Source organism: Leptonychotes weddellii, chromosome 8 (assembly GCF_054177405.1).
Source record: "Leptonychotes weddellii isolate Sample4059 chromosome 8, ASM5417740v2, whole genome shotgun sequence".
Taxonomy (NCBI): domain Eukaryota; kingdom Metazoa; phylum Chordata; class Mammalia; order Carnivora; family Phocidae; genus Leptonychotes; species Leptonychotes weddellii.
In genome coordinates, this window is record NC_138376.1 from 2,633,149 (window position 1) to 2,653,254 (window position 20,106).

Below are 20,106 nucleotides of genomic sequence, written 5' to 3' on the forward strand. Positions count from 1 at the left end.
TTTAGCATACAACAGTCCTTCTGGACTCTCACCTCCCCAGCTCCCAAGTATAAAGTCAACCACACCTCACAAACCGGAGCAGCTCTTTCTGCCCATGGGTCCTGTCCCCGGGGTTTAATAAAACCACCTTTTTGCACCAGAGACGTCTCAAGAACTCTTTCTTGGTCGTCGGCTCCGGACCTCACATGGCCGAACCTCACTTATATTCTAAAACTTCATCAACTCCATCTGGGGCCTGTGGGTTTTCTTTGGAAAAGTGTGCTGTGCCTCTGGGCCTGCTCCGGGGAGACTGGAGATCCCGGGAGAGGCATCGCGAGGGAGAAGTGCTAAGTCATCATGAGATGACTGGCTCGAGGGTGGAAGCCCTGTTCTTTACACCCTGGGCTCCCTGAAGGCACAGCAGAGGAACAGGACGTTCCGTTCCCTGGAAGGCTCTGGGAGCTCTCTTCCCAGGCGCCCAGCCTCCAGCCCACACAGCCCCTCCCAGCCACCTCCCAGCCCCGAGCAGCCAGGCCCACCTCTCTTCCAGAGCCGGCGCTGGGTCGCTCCTGGCGCTGAAAGGCCTCCTTTCCCAAGGCCTCTCCCCAAGGTGGAACTGTCACCGAGGATGGCAACGAGCCGCTCCCCGGAGACTGCTGTGGGGCCGCGGCCCATGGGGGCGCGTTCAGCGGATGCAGCGCAGGGTGGTCCTGCTTCTCGGCGGCCCCTGGAAGGCTGCCGCCGGCCTGGCCGCCCCGGCGCGGGCCCCAGGCCGTGTGCTCGGCGCTCCCTCTGGGCCCCGGCTTGCCGAGGGGCCGCACGGGCGCTTGCTCGGGTTCCCCGTAGTCGTCCGAGTACTCCGGCGTCTCCTCTGGGCCCCGCTCTTGGCCTAGGAAGGGCAAGTCCTTCCTGATCTCCTCCGGCGCGTCGCCCCAGAGTCCCGAGGGCGCACCCCTGTTGAGCAGCATGGCCCCGCGGTCCAGCAGCCGCGCCGGCCTGCGCACAAAGGTGAGGAAGGACCCGAGGGAGCCCACGGTCTTGGGCTCACAGCTCTCGGAGCGCGGGCAGCTCACCAGGTAGCAGCGGCCCTCGAACCACCAGGCCAGGTCGCAGCCGGCCAGCTCACAGCACGCGGCCGTGCAGTCCACCGCGGGGGTGCCCGGAGGCCCCCGCGCGATCCTGGTGGTTGCCAGGTCCGGCGAAATGATGGCATTGGCGAACGTCCTCCCCTCGCGGCACGGGCCACAGGCACAACCTGCGAACAACGCGGTCTCCGATGAGGAAAGGCGGCAAGCGGTGCCGGCGAGCACCGAACCACCGGCACTCCCAACAGGAGGTCCCTGCGCCGCTCGCAGGCCTCGTCCCACACCTGTCGCACGTTCGCCCCCCCAGCCCCCCCTTCTGTCCTGCCCGCCGCCCACCTGCCCGCCGGACCCTCCGTCCTCTCTCCGTGCTCTTTCACGGACTGAGCAGAAGCATTCTTTTCCAACCGTGTCCTGCTTTTATATTATTTGTAATATTTTGCTCCTCACCCAAAAGTCAGTTATAAAGGTTTACTCTGGGGACAACATCATATTATTGCTGCTGTTAAACTGATTTTTTTTTTTTTAATCTCACAGGTTATTCTGATGATAGGTCAGTTGACGGGGAAATATCAAAGGAGAGAAAAACTTGTCCTCAATACAGATCTGTAACAACTAGTCTTTTGGTTTTCTTTTAAAGGTTTTTATTTGACAGAGAGACAGGGCACAAGCAGGGGGAGCAGCAGAGGGAGAGGGAGAAGCAGGCTCCCGGCTGAGCAGGGAGCCCGATGCGGGGCTCGATCCCAGGACCCGGGGATCATGACCTGAGCTGAAGGCAGACGCTTCACCGACTGAGCCCCCCCCCGGCGCCCCTGTAACAACTACCGTTAATCAGATTCTAAATAGCTACAAATATTCCCAGTCGGCAAACAGGACCGGTCCGAGGGCAGCTACCCCGTGTTCTGCAGACACAGGGTGCAGGCCCACAAGACAAAATGACAGCAACTGAGACTTTCAGAACCTTCAGCAGCAGTCTGTCATTCCCTGAAATCCAGAGGCAAAGTCACTTTTATTCTTTATTTGTTGGTAGAGATTTCTTTCCTAGTGAGGGCTTGTCACTGACAATTTTTTAAATTACTGTTATTTTCCTCATAGTGACAATCAGAGAGCACTTCTGACTGGAGGGAAGAGAAATGGAGTCATTTTTATTTTTACCTGTATATACGTGATCATCATTATACACTTTGAAGAATTGTTCAGTGCCAAACACTGACTCTACAGGAAAGTCTAATTGGTCCAATTTAATAGGAATTAGATGTAACAGATACGCATCTTTCCAAATGAATAATCTAGCAACAAACTAATTCAACTGGAAGGATATTTTCTCAAATGCAAATCTACTTAATAGTTTTGGCCTTTTCTTTTTTTTTTAAGGCAAAGATAGTCTTTTTTTAAAATTAAGATTATTTATTTATTTGAGAGAGAGAGAATGAGAGAGAGAGAGAGAGAGCACATGAGATGGGGGAGGGTCAGAGGGAGAAGAAGACTCCCTGTTGAGCAAGGAGCCCGATGCGGGACTCGATCCTGGAACTCCAGGATCATGACCTAAACCGAAGGTAGTTGCTTAACCATCTGAGCCAAGAGGCGCCCCTAGCCTTTTAATTTCTAACAAAAAGCTTAATATCGGATATAGAGGGGGGAAAAAACCCTCCAGCTGAACATAAAAAAATAGCATCTTTAATTAAAACCAACTGATGGTGTACAACAGACAGGTAATCTCGGACTCCCACCTCTACTCTCAAAAATATTGCCTTTATTTGTAAAGATACCACTACATCCCTGAGTGGCCTTTGAAGACCCAAGCTAGAAACTTCTTCCAAACACACATGGTAGGATATGCTTTATTTCCCTGGAAAAACTGTTAGGTCATCTTCTTTTGGACAGTGTGATCCACAGAAAACTGCCATGTCTCATTTCTGGCGTTGGCCACCAGGCAGCTCAAAAGCCAACTTGTAAAACTGTGTCAGAAACCACCGTACAGAAGGCAGGCTGTGATCCTAAAGCAAGCAAACTGTTTCAGTGCCTAAGGAGAACTTTCCATGGCAGAAGCCTTGGAAAAGCTTAAAGTAGTTTTCAATCAGGTGGAGACTGCCATACACTTCTGGGGGTACATCATCCCTTTGTTCTGCAAAAAAAAAAAAAATCACCTGAATGATCTGTATGGACAGACATACCTTACACAGAGGTCTTAGTGCTCAATAAAGAAGTTTGAGAGGGTTTCCAACAACTAAACCATGCTTCTGTTGGGCCAAGTGGCCATAATTACTTAAGACTCTATCAGACTCACTCAACAAAAGCTCTTGAAGAGACCAGAGAAGACTTACTCATGTTCGTACCCTCTACACTGTCCCAGCCCAATCTAGGAACATAGTCACTCCATGATTGTTGATAAATCAATGAAATCATTGGCTAGCATTCTGTCAAAGGTAGAGAGGATAGAGAGGGAAGACAAAGAAATTGCAAATAATGTTCCTAATAAAGTAATTCAGGAATTTTAAATTAATGGAAAAATCACAAGAAAAAGACAAAAAGGAATGAAAAAGTGGGGATTTGAGAGAGAAAAAAAAAAAAAGGAGTGCTCAAACATTAGTAATCTATTGGGGAAGGACCAGGCTTTTCCAGTGGGAGCGTTTTCTGAAGGGCCCCTATATACACCAACAGTGCTTATAATAATTTAGCTGCTTCAGACCCCTGAGCCACACCTGCTCTGGTTCAGTAGGTCTGAATGCAGATAAAACTGCATTTTAACAAGGGTCACTCTCAGTGTCAAAGAGAAACAGGCCCAAAATGGAATCACTTATGTTAAGCCCCACAGAGATGACCTAATTGTAACTGCAGAGTCAGTCTCTTCCAGGAATGCAACTGAGACTCATCAGTCTGGAATGTCCTGATCTACTCCTGAGGTCTTCTGCCTGCCTTGCCCTAAGGGAAGGTGACCTTGCCTCCTTCTGCCTATAAAATCCTTCCATTTTGTACAGCTCCTTAGAGCTCCCTTCTGCCTTCTAGATGGAATGCTGCCCAATTCACGAATGAATAAAGCTAATTAGATCTTTAAATTTACTCAGTTGAATTTGTTTTGTTTTGTTTTGAACACAGGTAAGCCTCATGATGGCTTCACCACACTCTGATAACCTATTCACATAAAATCAGTTTCCCTGGCCATATCTCCACCCTCAGTCATCGGTGAATTCCAAGGGACTCCAGCTGACCCAGCCAGGACATGGATCACCAGAATTGCTGCTCACCAGTGATTTTGTATCATGGGTATGTCCACAGTAAGCAAGCAGAGCAGAATATATGAAAATAAAGATCAATCAGGGCGCCTGGGTGGCTCAGTTGGTTAAGCGACTGCCTTCGGCTCAGGTCATGATCCTGGAGTCCCGGGATCGAGTCCCGCATCGGGTTCCCTGCTCGGCGGGGAGTCTGCTTCTCCCTCTGACCCTCCCCACTCTCATGTGCTCTCTCTCTCTCTCTCATTCTCTCTCTCAAATAAATAAATAAATAATCTTTAAAAAAAAAAAGAAAATAAAGATTAATCATAAAAGAGAGTGTGGGCATTTGCTTTCCAAAAAGATCTATTACGCAATTACTTTTTGAAAATATACAAAGTTTCCCTAGTATATATAAAACATGACTCTATCTTTTCAAAAATCGTCATGACAATAAAAAACTATTTAAATTCCTGTTGCCAGAAAACCACTTGTGCATGAGGTCTGCCTTCGTGCCTTTTATATGTAAAATAATTCTGTTGGAAAGCAAACACACAGCACCTTCATTTCAGGTTATCTGAGTTGTTTTGTTTTTGTTTGTTTGTTTGTTTATTAGTTTCAGAGGTAGAGGCAGTGATTCATTGGGTACATATTACACCCAGTGCTCATTACATCACGTGCCCTCCTTAATGCCCGTCACCCAGTTACCCCATCACCCCTACTCCCCCTCCAGCAACCCTCAGTTTGTTTCCTGTGATTAAGAGTCTCTTATGGTTTGTCTCCCTCTCTGGTTTCGTCTTGTTTCATTTTTCCCTCCCTTCCCCTAGAATCCTCTGCCTTGTTTCTGATCTGAGTCGTTTAAGCCAAAGACAGGAGGCTCGTGTGCAATACTAGGGTCTCCAGGGTGATGGTTTCCTACCTGCAACAGCCGTCAGCAGCAGCAATGACGAGGGCACACTGGTGGGGGGTGCCATCCCGTCTCACACAGTGGATGCAGTCCGGCTTCCGAGGAGACCCGGGGGCCTCCAGTGCAGGCTTCCTTTGATGTTTCTTAGGAACCAGATTTGGACTCGGGAACTTAAAGGAAAATCAGAAAGCAGAGAGGAAGGAAGAAAAAGAGTACGTAAATGAGGAAACACACAAAATTATTTGTAGGATTTATTCATGTCACTGGAAGCCTGTCCCGTTAACACCACAGGGCCCTATTCCAGGCAAGCCACCCACCCCAAGTTTGTGCAAACAGAAAGTACAGTTCCTGAGATGAGACAGAGGCTTTCATGCTTCTGTAGGGCCAAGGGCAGGCAGCCCCAAAATGGGCCACTTTGGCACGAACACTATTTTGAGTTAAAAGCAATCCAAACCCAGCAGATTCAGGAAAAGCTCTTTATCACCTCTCAATCGCCTACTTGTACCAGGAAGAGAGCTATTTTTTTAAAAGATTTATTGATTTATTTATTTGAGAGAGATAGGGAGCACACACACATACACAAACACACACGTGTGTACATACACACATACACAAACACACACGTGTGTGAGCAGGGAAAGGGGCAGAGGTACAGGGAGAGAACCTCAAGCAGACTCCCCGCTGAGCACAGAGCCTGATGTGGGGCTTAATCCCACAACCCTAAGATCATGACCTGAGCCAAAATCAAGAGTCTGAGGCTCAACCAACTGAGCCACCCAGGCGCCCCAGGAAGAGAAATATTAACAAAGATTCCTCTCTACCTAAGAAACTTCTCTACCTGTGGTTTCCAAACACCTCCTTTCACCTTCCTGCTAGTGGTCTTTCTCCCCTTAGTATTCTCAGACCTCTACCCCTCTCTTTAGCTCATCATATAAGCCTCATTGTGCCTGACTGTCTTGGGAATTTCCATGCCTGTGTGGATTCCCCATACGTACACTATTAAATTTGATTTCCTCCTGTTAACTGTTTCCTGTCAATTTGACTCTTAGTCCAGCTAGAAGGACCGTAAAGGGCAGAGGAAATTCTTCATCCCCAACACTTGCTCCCCTTCCAAACCCAAACCTATGAAATAAGATGAAATCAATTATACTACTATATTTTGTCAATCCTGTAAGTTACATATTTTCATACTTGACCCCTGGAATCAGGATGTCTTAAGTTGGTCAAGCACTGGGCAGGAAATAGATACCATTGCTTGTATGTACATATTGATTATGCAGAACTGGTAATCTTGGCTTGGAAGAAAGACAGTATGAAGCACTCTTTTAAGAAATATTGCATCCCTAATGCTCATGATGATACACAGGCAATGCTGTGTGGGAAAAACTCAGCCTTGACAAATGATTCAGCAGAAGTAGATCAAGATTGTAGGGAAATTTAAGAGCACCTTACTTTATATTCACTTAGAGTTCCTTTTTACCAATGCACAAGGATGATTTATGATAAAAATCTGTCCAAATAAATTTAAATGTGCAGAAATTTTCTGACAAGAAAATGAGGTGCTGTGGATAACTGACAGGATTTTTTTCTTCCTTAGTGGTATTTAAAATAATGATGCCTCTTAAAATCACTACCATCGTAAAACAGACAAAATGTAGTAACAGTGGCACTTTATTTTTGTCTGGTAATTTCTTCAATGTGATCTTCATAACAACCCAGGCAATATTATTATCTCTGTTTTAAAAATGATGAGGGGCACCTGGGTAGCTCAGTCGGTTGAGCATCCAACTCTTGATTTTGGCTCAGGTCATGATCTCGGGTTGAGATAGAGCCCCACAACAGGCTCCACACTGGGCATGGAGTCTGCTTGAGATTTTCTCTCTCCCTCTCCCTCTGCCCTTCCCCCTACCTCCCTTTCGTAAAAAAAAAAAAAAAAGGATGAAATTGAAGCACAAAAAAGTTCACTGAGGGGTGCGTGGGTGGCTCAGTTGGTTAAGCGTCTGCCTTCAGCTCAGGTCATGATCCCAGGGTCCTGGGATGGAGTCCCCTGTCAGGCTCCCTGCTTTGCCCCTCCCCCCTGCTTGTGTTCTGTCAAATAAATAAGTAAAATCTCAAAAAAAAAAAAAAAGGTTCACTGATTTGTCCAAGGCTGAAAAATCAGTACTAGTGTTACTGGTCATCACTAACTCAGGAAACACATGGGTGAGCCCTGGTGCACTGCCTCAGCTGTTCCCTCCCAGGGAATCTCAAGGATGCTAGACAAATAGAAAGCAAAGTTCCTGGCTGGGTTTTCCAACACTGCTGCTGAACAAACTCAGGTAAACTTATTGTAAGAGAAGACAAAACTCAAGAGAGAAGGGTTTAGAAAAGAGAATGGAAGAGATTTGTTTTGGGTGCCTGCAGCAGGTGCAGGTGGCAGGCTCAAGCCCTAACACCTGACCCCTCTGCCGGCAAGAGAGATACCTTCTCATAGGGAGAGAGGTTCAGGGGGTACGTGCAAGAGAGCAGGCAGACAGCATGTGATCATAGATGGGGGTCGGCAGATGTTCAGCACACGATCATGGGTGGGGAAGGGGACAGGTGGGGTAGGGACTTCTAGGCATTCCATCACTATTAGGGCTTTTCTGGCCTGGTGGGTGGAATGTTCCAATCACTACAAAATATCTTCACCAATGCCTCAGAAATAAGAACAATGGGTTTCAGGTAGAGCATCAGTTAAGGGGTCTTGTCTATTTCTGGTTTTAACTGTTGGGGTCTAGGGCTGAGCAAGAGGACTAGCTGACACTAGGAGGTCTGGACTCCAAGAACTTGCTATTTCAAGTGTGTAACAAAGGCTTCCAGGAGGAAGCACACCTGGATAAGGGCTTCCTAATGAGTGTGTCAGAACCTTGCTGTGGGTTGCAGGTTGCTATGTTCTTGTAAAGGAGATTGTGGTTCCAGTTCATACCATTCTTTCCCCACCCACACCTTTGTTCCCTCCCCTTTCACACATACACTCAGCCTTTTAGGAGAATACAAGACTCCTTGTCTTCCCTCTTCCCACCGCCCTTTCTAGAAGCAACACAGGACATTTAGAATTTCAGAGGGTGGAGGGGAGGGATAACAAAGAATGGGGCATGCCCCGACACAGACCTCCCGGCCCTCGTTCAGGAATGATGTGGTGATCTAGGGGACAGGAGAGGTTCAAATGACAAAACTAAAGCAATTTCAAAATGAGTCTGATGTCCTTTAGTCAAGGGAAAACAATCCATGGACTGGGGGCATACAATGCCTCACAATCACTGCAGCAGTCTTCCCAAGGGGTGTGGGCAAGAGCAAGTTCCATAGAGCATGAAGGGGAGCGGAATTTGTCACCCCAAAGCATGCCACTTTGGTGTGAAGATTATTTTGAGCTAAAGGTAATCAATACCCAGCAGATTCAGGAAAAATTCTATACCTCCCCCTCAACTGCCTACATTTACGTTGGAAAGGCAGCCACTTCCAGGAAGAGAGCTATTACTAGAGATAGTTTTTTTACCTAAGAAACTCATCTGTATAACAGGGCAACCTTTGTTTTTCAAACATCCCCTTCTTTCCTGTAAATGGCCTTTCTCCCCTTTGTATCCCTAAACCGCTACTCTTTTCCTTAGCTCAGGATGTTATATAAGCCTTAACTACCTGGCTAGCTTTTTGGGTTCCATATTCTCATATTTTTATGTGCCTCCCACACATATGAAATTAGTTTTTCTCCTGTTGATCTGCCTTATGTCAATTTGATTATTAGACCAGCCAAAGAACCTAGAAGGGTAGAAGGAAAATTTTTCTATTCCTACAGGCATTAGAAGAGGCAACAAGAGAAAAGGGCATGACTGGCTAGGAAACAGGGGGAGGGATTCCTTATAAGGCTAGCAGGAACTGTTTTCTAGGGTAAGGTAAGCTTGCTAAAGCTGTTTGAGGACTGTGATTGGTGTATGTTAGGTGTCCCTGACAGATGTTTCCACAAGTGCAGGCTGACTTAGGTTTAGATTTGTGATGGCCTGGGCCACTGGGGCAGCCTCCATTTGTGGGTCCTCATAACAGATTTACTTTATCAGAGGCACCTGGAAAGGATGAGGAGTCTACAGACAAAATCAAACACAGCATTCCATGGAAGGAGGGTTTTAGAACTGCTAGACCTTGCTTTTGAGTCTTCATCAAGAAACAACTCAAATCACGAGGATACCTCCTGTTCAGCTTCGCTGACAGCTCTGCCATCGACCCCTTGGAATAAGGCTGCTGCCCACCCTGCAACCATCACTGGTCCAGGCCCAGGGGAGGCCGAAGGGGGCCTCCAAGGGCCTGGTGTTACTGAGTTGACCATAGACTACGAGACCAGAAAGGAGTGCAGGTGACCTAAGGAAAAGTCAGGAGATGGCTATAACCCTTCTCCATGTCACAATAACAGAGGGCATCAGAACACTAACCTCCATAAGGTAAAGTAGGGAATGTCAGCATTCAGTAAGAGTCCCGCAAGCTTCCTACCTAAGACCCCAGAAGAAGAAAACCTGGGAGTGCAAACAATTTGCCACCAATAACTTCCTTTGTCTCCAGCAAGGAAAGTGTGGGTTGAGAGGCAAGTGGATAGAAGGGAAGACCAGCCATCTCCCATCTGCAGTAATTGACCAGTCTCTGCCGGAAAGTCAAGAGAAGAGCAGCTGGGGCTCCAGTAACAGCATTCAGTCAGCTGCCCAGGATGCTGCCCCACAACAGCAATGCTGCTGTCAGCCAGGGAGAGTTGGTCAAGAATCCCATGGATAAGGACCAGTCCTCTACCATACCATTGGGTACCTTCGGCCAAATTAAGAAAAGGCACCGCTCTAGGCAGAGACCACTCCAAAGGTTCACAGTTTGGCAAACAGACTGTGTGCCAAATTTCCAACCCCTCAGTGCTTTGGCAGATACCCCTGTGCAATGCACTTTCACAATTACATTGTGCCTGGACAGGAATTCATTGTCATTTGCTCAGTGGAAACAGTTCTCAGTAACAAGGGTGTTTCCTAGTCTCAATACCATAGTTAAGGTTCTCTTTATTTAGGACATTAATATGAGCAAACAATGGACCTCCATTTCCTCAGCATTAACCGGCATATGGACCAGATGTTACCAAAAGTCTTTTCAGCTCTAACACTTTATAAGTTTTACGTTTTTAAATACATAGGTAGTAGTTTGTGGGTTAAATTATGTTTTGACATATCTTCCTATTTGATCCCCATAACAACTCTCTCTAAAGTAGTTCTTATTATTGCCATTTTACATGAAAGGAAACCGAGTTTCAGAATCAGATCTCAAGCCTTCCCTGCAGTAGCCCCCGTCCACCTCTATGGGTCTGGAAAGTAAGCACATTCCACTCTGAGTTCCTTAACAAGACCTTCCTGACTTGTTCAGTCTCTGAATTGCCAATTCTCTTAAAAAGGGTCATGGTCTCTCCTGCTGCTTGCCTTTTGCCCACCTTCCTGTTGTTTTACGTCTTCAGTAAAGGGAAAGAAAAATATTAAAGAATTCACATAGAAAACCTGTCTACCTTCCAAAAAAAAGTTCCATCAAAGGTAAGGTTGCATCTGAGTGATAAAATAGGACTCTTCAAATAAGGCTTTACAAGTTCAAAACATTATAAATAGTACAAACCCATATATCCTTACATAAACTCTGCATGGATCAACTTTATACACATAAAGATCTGAAAGAAATGCCCCTCCCAAGGTGAAAACTGGTGAGAATAATTTTCTTCTTCCTTTTCATGATTTTTTTCCTCTTCCTTTTTTCTTCCTTTCTTACCTGTATTTTCTTTCTTTTTCCTAAACCAGAACACATCTTACCTTTGCATTCATAAGATAAATTATAATTTTCATTTCTAAAGAAGGCTTAGGTATTTCGACATGGTCATTCTAACATGGCAGCTATTTAAAAAGTTACCAAGTGGTGTATAGAATGGATATTTCTTTCTTCTTCTTTTTTTTCTTTTAAGATTTTATTTTTATGTAATCTCTACCCCAACATGGAGCTTGAACTTACAACCCCAAGACCAAGAGTCACGGGCTCTACTGACTGAGATAGCCAGGCGCTCCTCGAATGGGTATTTCTGGCCTGTTCTTAAACCTCCCTCCTTCTCTGAGTGTCTTGTTGTCCATGACCACTAGAACATGCTGGAAGCCTTGACCCAAATGCATTCCTTCTCTTTGGATGATAGTGATGATTCAGAGATGAGGTAAGTAAGGCTCAGGAACAGGATCAGAGAATGAATGAGTAGGAATGGGGTGAGCCCAGGTGTGAGCAAAGTACAAAAGTATTTCATCAAGCAATAACAGAGCACTTCTTGTGCCAGGACCTGGACAAGAAAGGGATGATGAGCATCAAGGATGCAGAAACAGAGAGACTCAAGGATAAGGTGGTGGTGACCATGGCCAAGAGTGCTCCTTGTCTATGCAGTGAACACTCTTCCCTTACTCCTTAGGAATAAGACTCAGAATGTTATTTGGAGCACCAGGGTACCCAGCTACAGGACTACATTTCCAACCCCGCCCCCTCTGCCTGCCACTTAGTGAAGCCATGACAGTCCGTTCTGTTGGCTCAGATATAAAAGGAACTGTTGGATAGGGCTTCTAGGGAAACCTCTTTTTGCCTTCCTCCTCTTTCCGTCTTGCTGCTGCCTAGCGAGGGCATGAGGGCCAGCGCTCCAGCGGCCTGCCCTCTGCAACCATGGAGAAACCTTGAGAATGTAAGCCAGTTCTAGAATGGACATGGAGCTGCCTGCCAGAGCAGCCCTGGGTCACCAACCTTTGAGCTTTTCTGAGGAGGAAATAAACTTTTATGTCCTTTAAGCCACTGCCTATCTTGAACTATTATAAGGACCTAGATGTCATTTTAGTTAATAAGTAACATTACTCAGGCTTTTTTGTTGTTTTTGTTCCGTTTATGGGCTATAAAATGCTTAGGTTGAGGTAAGCTCACAGCAGAGACACAGTAACAGCTGCTTTATGGAATGTCAAATGACAAAAATAAAACAATTTAGCAACAAGTTTGAGGTCCTCTATTCAAGAAAAAAAACAGTCCATGGATTGGAGGACTACAGTTCCTCACAAGCAACGGAGCATTCCTCCTGAGAGGTGGTGGGCAAGAGCCAGTCTTACTGAGCGTTAGAAGCAGCAATGCTTAAAAGGGCATGAGAGGCTGGGAGGTTGGCTGGGAGCTCTGGCATCTCCTTCTAAGGCTAGCAGATCCTATTTCCTAGGTAAGGTAAGTTAGCCAAAGCGGAGTTGGAGGACTGCCATTTGTATGTGTTAGGATTCTTTGACAGGTGTTTCCTGTAACTTAGGTTTAGTTTTGTAATGTGGGCTGGTCCAGGGGGCAGCCTCCATTTTCTGGGTCCCAATATATGAATAACTTTATCAGAAGATTTCAAATACGGGCACCTCGGTGGCTCAGTCCATGAAGCATCTGCCTTCGGCTCAGGTCATGGTCCCAGGCTCCTGGGATCAAGCCCCACATCAGGCTCCCTGCTCAGCGGAGAGTCTGCTTCTCCCTCTCCCTCTGCTCCTCACCCCTGCTTGTGTTCTCTGTGTCTCTCTCAAATAAATAAAATCTTTAAAAATATATCTTAAAAAAGAAAAGAACATAAATGATATAACAGAAAAGTGTAGCCACAATAGCAAACAAACAAAAATAATAAAAACCAGAAGACCTAGGAATGAATTCACCAAGATATCTGCCTATTTTAAGACTTAAAAATGGAAAGCTGTGGGAAACACAGGAAATAAATGGAGAAATGAATAGATGTTCTTGAATAGATAGGCTCAACATCAGAAATGTCAATTTTCCTAAATTAACCTATACATTTCTATGTTTCCAATAAGAATGATGCTGGCAGAAATTTTAATTGGGGGAATGGGAAACTAGACAAAACTGATTACAAAGTTCACATGGGAGAATAAACAAGAAGGGGAGGCAAGAATTTTTTGAACGAGGAGAGAAATAAGGGGAAATTAGTCCTACCAGACAGTGAAACATACTATAAAGTGACAATCATTAAAACAGACAGATATAGGTGCAAAAATAGGTAAGTGAATAGAAAACTCAATAAATGGGTCCAAATATTTGTAAGACTAAAGGACATGATTTAAAATGGCATCTCAAATCAATGGGGAGAGATAGATTATTAAAGTAAATGATATGGGAAAAATGGCTAGCCATTTGAAAAAATAGTAAGTTGTATGCCTACCTCACACCTTACACTAAGAGAGATTCCTAACATAAAAAACAAAACCATAAAAGCACTTTAATAAACCATGGGATTGGTTTCTGACAAAGGTATCAGGATAGTTCAGTGTGGAAAGAAGTCTTTCCAACAAATGGTACTGCAACAACCAGGTATCAACATGCAAAATAATGAAATTTGACATCTACCTCACACCATATACAAAAATCAACTCAAAATGGATCAAAAACCGAAATGTAAGAGCTAAAACTATAAACCTACTAGAAGGAAACATAGGTGTAAATCTTTATTACCTTGGATTAAGCAATGGTTTCTTAAATATGACACCAAAACAAAAACAACAAAAGAAGAAAATAGATAAAATGGACATCAAAATTTAAAGATTTTTTTTATTTATTTATTCATTTGAGACACAGAGATACAGAGAGAGAGAGAGAGAGAGAGAGGGAGAGAGCATGAGCAGGGAGAGAGGCAGAGGGAGAGGGAGAAGCAGACTCCCAGCTGAGCAGGAAGCCCGATGCGGGGCTCGATCCCAGGACGCTGGGATCATGACCTGAGCCAAAGGCAGACGCTCAACCATCTGAGCCACCCAGGCGCCCCGGACATCAAAATTTAAAATCTTCTGTGATTGAAAAGACACCATCAAGAAAGTGAAAAGACAATCCATAGAACAGGGTAAAATTTCTGTAAATCACATATCTAATAAGGAACCTGTATCTAGAATATATAAATAACTCTTACAGTTCAATAATAAAAAGACAAATAATTTTCCCAATAGGCAAGGATCTGAACAGACAGTTGTCCAGAGAAAATGTATAAATGGCCAATAAGCACATGAAGCCATGCTTAACATCATTAGCTATCAGGGAAATGCAAATCAAAAGGACAAAGAGATACTACTTTACACCCACTAGCACAACTAATATCAAAAAAAGCAAACAATAAAAATGTCAAGGATATGGGGAGAGAGAAACCCTCACACATTCCCGGTGGAAATGTAAAGTGACATGGCCACTCTAGAAAACAGTCTGTCAGCTCCTCAAACATTAAACACACTTAGCATATGATCTAGCATTTCTACTCCTGTGTGTGTATCCCAAGAGAAATGAAAACACATGTCCGCATAAAATTTGTGCATGAGTATGCACTGAATTATTCACAATAGCCAAAAGGTAGAAACCACCCCAATGTCCACCAACTGAAAAACTGATAACATGATGTGATATATCCATAGGTGGATTATTATTCATCAATAAGAAGAAATGAAGTACGGAAAAAAATTAAAATATTATGCTAAGTGAAAGAAGCCAGTCAGAAACGACCACGAATTAGATCATTCTGTTTATACAGAATATGCAGAACAGACATCCCCATGAACAAAAAGTAAATTAGCAGTTGCCTGGGTTGGGAGACTGGAGTAAAATGACGAGCGAATTCTAACAAGCACAGGATTTCCTTTTAGGTAACGAGAAAGTTCTAGAACATATTGTGGTGATGGTTGCACACCTCTGTGAATACACAAAAAGTTACTGAACTGTATAGTTTCCACTGGTGAACTGTATGCTATGTGAACTATAGCTCAATAAAGCGGTTTTGTTTTTTTTTTTAAAGATTTTTTTTTTTTAATTTTTATTTATTTATTTGAGAGAGAGAATGAGAGAGAGAGAGCACGAGAGAGGGAGAGGCAGACTCCCCACTGAGCAGGGAGCCCGACGTGGGACTCGATCCCGGGGCTCCAGGATCATGACCTGAGCTGAAGGCAGTCACTTAACCAACTGAGCCACCCAGGCGCCCAAGCTGTTTTTTTTTTTTTTAAAGAAAAGAAACTACAGGACACTATATATAATGATATAACTATATAATCTTTGAGTGAGGAAGGCTTAGGAATGATATGAACTCAGAAGTCACAACAACAAAAAAATATGGGGACGCCTAGGTGGCCCCGTCGGTTAAGCAGCTGCCTTCGGCCCAGGTCATGATCCCAGGGTCCTGGGATCGAGTCCCACATCGGGCTCCTTTCTCAGCAGGGAACCTGCTTCTCCCTCTCACTCTCTCTGCTTGTGCTCTCTCTGTCAAATAAATAAAATCTTTAAAAAATATATGAATAAATTGATCCATTAATAAAAGGTAGGGATATAAATAAAAATTTTCATAGAAACATTACCATATATAAAGTCAGTGTCAACAACAAAGTGGGAAAAACATTTGCAACTCACATTACAAAGAATAATTTCCCTAATAAACAAGAATGCCCTCAAATCAATAATCATCCAAAAGAAAAAGTCCATAAACAGAACGCAGAAAAGAAAATATAAATGCTTTTTAAATACCTCAAAAGAGGCTCACAGTCAGGAATAAAAAGGGCTATCATTTTGTCACCTACGAGATGGTCATATATGAAAAAACCTTCCCACCTTCTTCTATTGGTGAGAGTCTGGCCACCCAGGCGTTCTCAGTCCTCGCTGATGGGAGTGTAATTGGCATAGTGTCTCTGGAGGGCAGGGTGGCACTTCGTCCTTCCAGCAAGCAATCCCACTGCTGGGAATGTATGACATGAATATGCCTGGGCACTTAGGAAATCATATGCACAGCTGGTTACTCCTGGGTATAATATTGGTATTAACCAAGAGGCTGGAAGCAACCAAGCTTCTATAAGTGGGGAAGCAGTTAAATAAATTACAGTCTGCTCCTAACATGAAATCCCCTGCATTTGTGAAGAAAGAGAACACTCTTAGCGTGCTGGCATCTAGCAAGATCTATTGTTACGCGAAGAAAGAAAATGCAGAATAGTGATTATGGTCTTCACTATTTGTGCAAAAAGGGAATGGGGTGGGAGGAAATATAAATATGAATTTGCTTGAAAATGAATTACCCTCTAGAGGAATATACAAGAAACCATTAATATTTATTATGACTAGGGAGAGGGCAGGGACAGAGCCTTTTTTTTTTTTAAGCAAATAGCCTTTTGTACCCTTTGATTCCTATGAATGTCTTTAATATCTTATTAATAAATAAATTTAATATTCTTGCTATTCTGCTTGGTCACTGGAGGCTTAGATCCACCGGCATCGAGAGCCTCAGTAAATCACAACAGCAATAGAGAGCCCGCATGAGGTTACTCTCAGGAAATGTATGTGACACACAGAAGGAAAGGGGATGAATAGGGCAGCCAGACTTAACAAATACGCATACAGGATTCCCAATTAAATGTGAACTTTGGATAAATCACATTTTTTTTATCATGCAATATTTAGGACATATTTATACTGTATTTTATCAGGCAACTCTAGCTAATCAGAAACACAATTAGTATATGTTCCTCCTGAGAAGAAGGTCTACATGTACAACACTATCAAGAAAAAGAGCTGACATTGATTCTTCACTCACGGAAGTAACAGCCTGACCCAGTCATTAGGCTGAATCCCCACTGATGTATGAAATCATTTAATGTAAGCACGAACAGCTTTTGAACAAAAGAAAGAACACAAGGAGTTACCATCTTTCAAGGGAAAGGGAGAAAGAACCAAAGTGAGGGAAAGACTGAGCAAGCCAGTCTGTGTAAACAAAAAAAGGGATGTTTTCATATTTTAATTTTCAACTTTTTAAATTCAGCAATCCCAATTTCAAAGAGATACAATTATCGTGGTTCTCGGGAATATTTTTTCAAATCCAGCTGACAGCTTGCATCTCAGCTGGAGCTGAGTGTATAGAAAAAATAAAATGCTGTATGTGACAGCCAGAATCCAACACTTCCAATATTTACTTCCTAACAGTCTCAGTTTCTGGGTAAGGTTTGCCCACAGTTATCCATCTCACTGCAATGGAGCTCACTTTGATTCTGGAGGAAGTCACTTCATTAGCTGTCACCCATGAACTCAGGTCAAGGAAGAACCACCCCAGTGGCCAGTGGCCGGCTTCCCAGGACTGGGATGGACTGGGATGGACTGGGATGGACTGCTTACACGTCACACAGGCTGGTTCAGATGATGATAGGAGGCGGTGTTAAAAATGCCTGGACAGGACAGAGGCCTCAGGACGGGAGAGTGAATTGGTCACACCACCTCTCCATTTACCCTCCTCCTCCCAGCCTTCTTTCTGACGTCCGTACACCCGTCAGTCTCCCCACACTCTCCCTATGCTGCCAACATCCGGCTCAAAAGCCTGTTCTTCTAAGATGCCTTCCTCAGATTCCCAAACAGCCTCCAAGCCGAAGTCATTGCTCCGTCCTCAGGAGATGTCCCAAGGCTACGTTATCACCACAAGTAACACGCTGTATTAAAAATACAATTAACACTATAGAAAGTACTACTTATTTCATCATGTCCCCAACATTGTACAGGCATTAGTTTAGTGCTCTAACCCCCCCACCCTGTTACATTTATCATCCCCATTCCTTAGATGGTGAAACTGAGGCTCAGAAATACTAAGATGTCCAAGAACTGGAACGCAATCCAGGTGTGGCTGACACCAGAGAATATGTTCTTCCCACTACTGTGTGCTGCCTTATGGCTCTCTGCACTGAAAAAAAAGGCAAAGTAAGTTTTCTTCTAAGTTAGAAAAGCAATAAATACAACAGAAAATCTAAGCAACTAGGTGTAGCAGAACGAGCTTGCGTTACGCGCCAGTCCCTCTCTGTCACTTCTCCACTCTGCCAAGTGACCTCACAGTGCCATCCCTGGGCATCTCAGAGCCCAGTTTCCACGCATCACATTGTAAACTACAGGGCAGGGACTTGGAATGGTTGCCGTGCCAACCCCAGGAACTGGAAGAGAGGTTAGTACGAGCCAGGAGCTCAGATGTAGCGAATGGATGTATGCATGAATGAATGAATGGTCAATCTCTCCTGGAGTAAGTGAGTTTGCGTGTCATCCTCGTGCAGGGACCATGCTCATCTTCTCTGTATCGTTCTAATTTTAGTATATGCGCTGCCAAAGTGAGCACTCTCCTTGAATAAGAGTTAACTGCAATGCGTGACTTTAAAATTCAAATAATTATGAATTCTTTTTTAAAGATTTTATTTATTTATTTGAGAGAGAGAGTGAGAGAGAGAGCACGAGAGGGAAGAGGGTCAGAGGGAGAAGCAGACCCCCCGCTGAGCAGGGAGCCCGATGTGGGACTCGATCCCGGGACTCCAGGATCATGACCTGAGCCGAAGGCAGTCTCCTAACCAACTGAGCCACCCAGGCGCCCCCCAATAATTATGAATTTTTAACATGAATTTAATTATTTTATGTTGGACGCCTTTTTTACTTTGGTTTTTATTTGCATACATGCAAAATGATATATGTATATTACAGCACTGTTAATAATAACAAAAGCTTGGAAACAACCCAAATGTCAATGTCAATTGACAGGAGACTAGTTAACAAATTATGATCTATCCAGGTAATGGAATACTACGCATCTATAAAACAGAATTTTATAAACACACACATATATGTAATATCTATACACGATATGGACACATACATTCCTATATACTATATATTCATGTATAACATATAACGTATGTGCATAAATACACGTATGTACTGTGTATTACATACAGCACACGTTATACACTTCGTGCATCCATACATAACACATGAATACACACACACACACACAAGCATATATATTATATACACACACTGACATTATTAGAAGATCTTTAGATATTAAATGAAGCAAGCAAGCCAGGTCAGTGTCTACAGTACGACACCTTTCTGAAGAAGACAGGATTCCTGCTTGCTTGTATTTGCAAAAAGACATCATGGACACGTATAAAATCAACAGAGTGGCAGATGTGGAGGGTGGAGAAAGGAACTGGAACAGAAAACAGATGAGGGTAGGAGCAAGACTTCTCACAGAGTATGCTTTTAAATACGTTTATTCTAGGTAATGTGATATTACCTCTTACCTTTCTAAGTTAATCCGTTTTAAAGGCAAGGAGAACTCCAAAACAGCCTCCCTCCCCATCTCCAAGGTCTGCTCTGAAGGAGCAACCAGCCACTTTCAACACCTGCAGCTCTACTTTCCGGTACTTGCCTTCACCTTTTAAAATACAGTTCTTAGCATTACTCCTTTTTTTTAATTTTTAAAATTAACATATAATGTATTATTTGTCTCAGGGGTACAGGTCTGTGATTCATCAGTCTTGCACAATTCACAGCGCTCACCATGGCACATACCCTCCCCAATATCCATCACCCAGCCACCCCATCCCTCCCACCCCCCACCACTCCAGCAACCCTCAGTTTGTCTCTTATGGTTTGTCTCCCTCTCTGGTTTCACCTTGTTTCAATTTTCCCTCTCTTCCCCTATGATCCTCTGTCTTGTTTCTCAAATTCCACATATCAATGAGATCATATGATACTTGTCTTTCTCTGACTGACTTATTTCGCTTAGCATAATACCCTCTAGTTCCATCCACGTTGTTGCAAATGGCAAGATTTCATTTTTTTTTGAAGGCTGCATAATATTCCATTGTATATATATATCCCATCTTCTTTATCCATTCATCTGTCGATGGACATCTTGGCTCTTTCCACAGTTTGGCTATTGTGGACATTGCTGCTATAAACATCGGGGTGCACGTATCCCTTCGGATCCCTACTTTTGTATCTTTGGGGTAAATACCCAGTAGTGCAATTGCTGGATCATAGGGTAGCTGTATTTTCAACTTTTTGAGGATCCTCCATACTGTTTTCCAGAGTGGCT

General features: G+C 43.9%; 1 protein-coding gene and 1 non-coding gene across 6 annotated transcripts in view; both read right to left on the minus strand.

Annotated features, from left to right (window-relative positions):
- Positions 1 to 6: 6 nt before the first annotated feature.
- LOC115942956 (dyslexia-associated protein KIAA0319-like) overlaps positions 7 to 20,106 on the minus strand; it is a 37,944-nt gene continuing 17,844 nt past the window's right edge. For 3 of the 5 annotated variants that reach the window (XM_081827598.1, XM_081827597.1, XM_081827601.1), the window contains exons 2-3: positions 5,190 to 5,347; positions 7 to 1,234 (exon numbers count right to left, since the gene is read on the minus strand). In XM_081827598.1, coding sequence (XP_081683724.1) covers positions 327 to 1,234; positions 5,190 to 5,244 — 963 coding nt within the window. In that variant the 5' untranslated portion in view covers positions 5,245 to 5,347 and the 3' untranslated portion in view covers positions 7 to 326. Of the gene's footprint in view, positions 1,235 to 5,189; positions 5,348 to 6,015; positions 7,059 to 17,783; positions 18,379 to 20,106 lie in introns of those variants that run through there. The other 2 variants (XM_081827600.1, XM_081827599.1) reach the window with 2 other exon arrangements.
- On the minus strand, positions 18,242 to 18,348 carry LOC115942957 (U6 spliceosomal RNA). Its single transcript, XR_004077540.1, has one exon. It is a non-coding gene; the product is annotated as a U6 spliceosomal RNA (small nuclear RNA).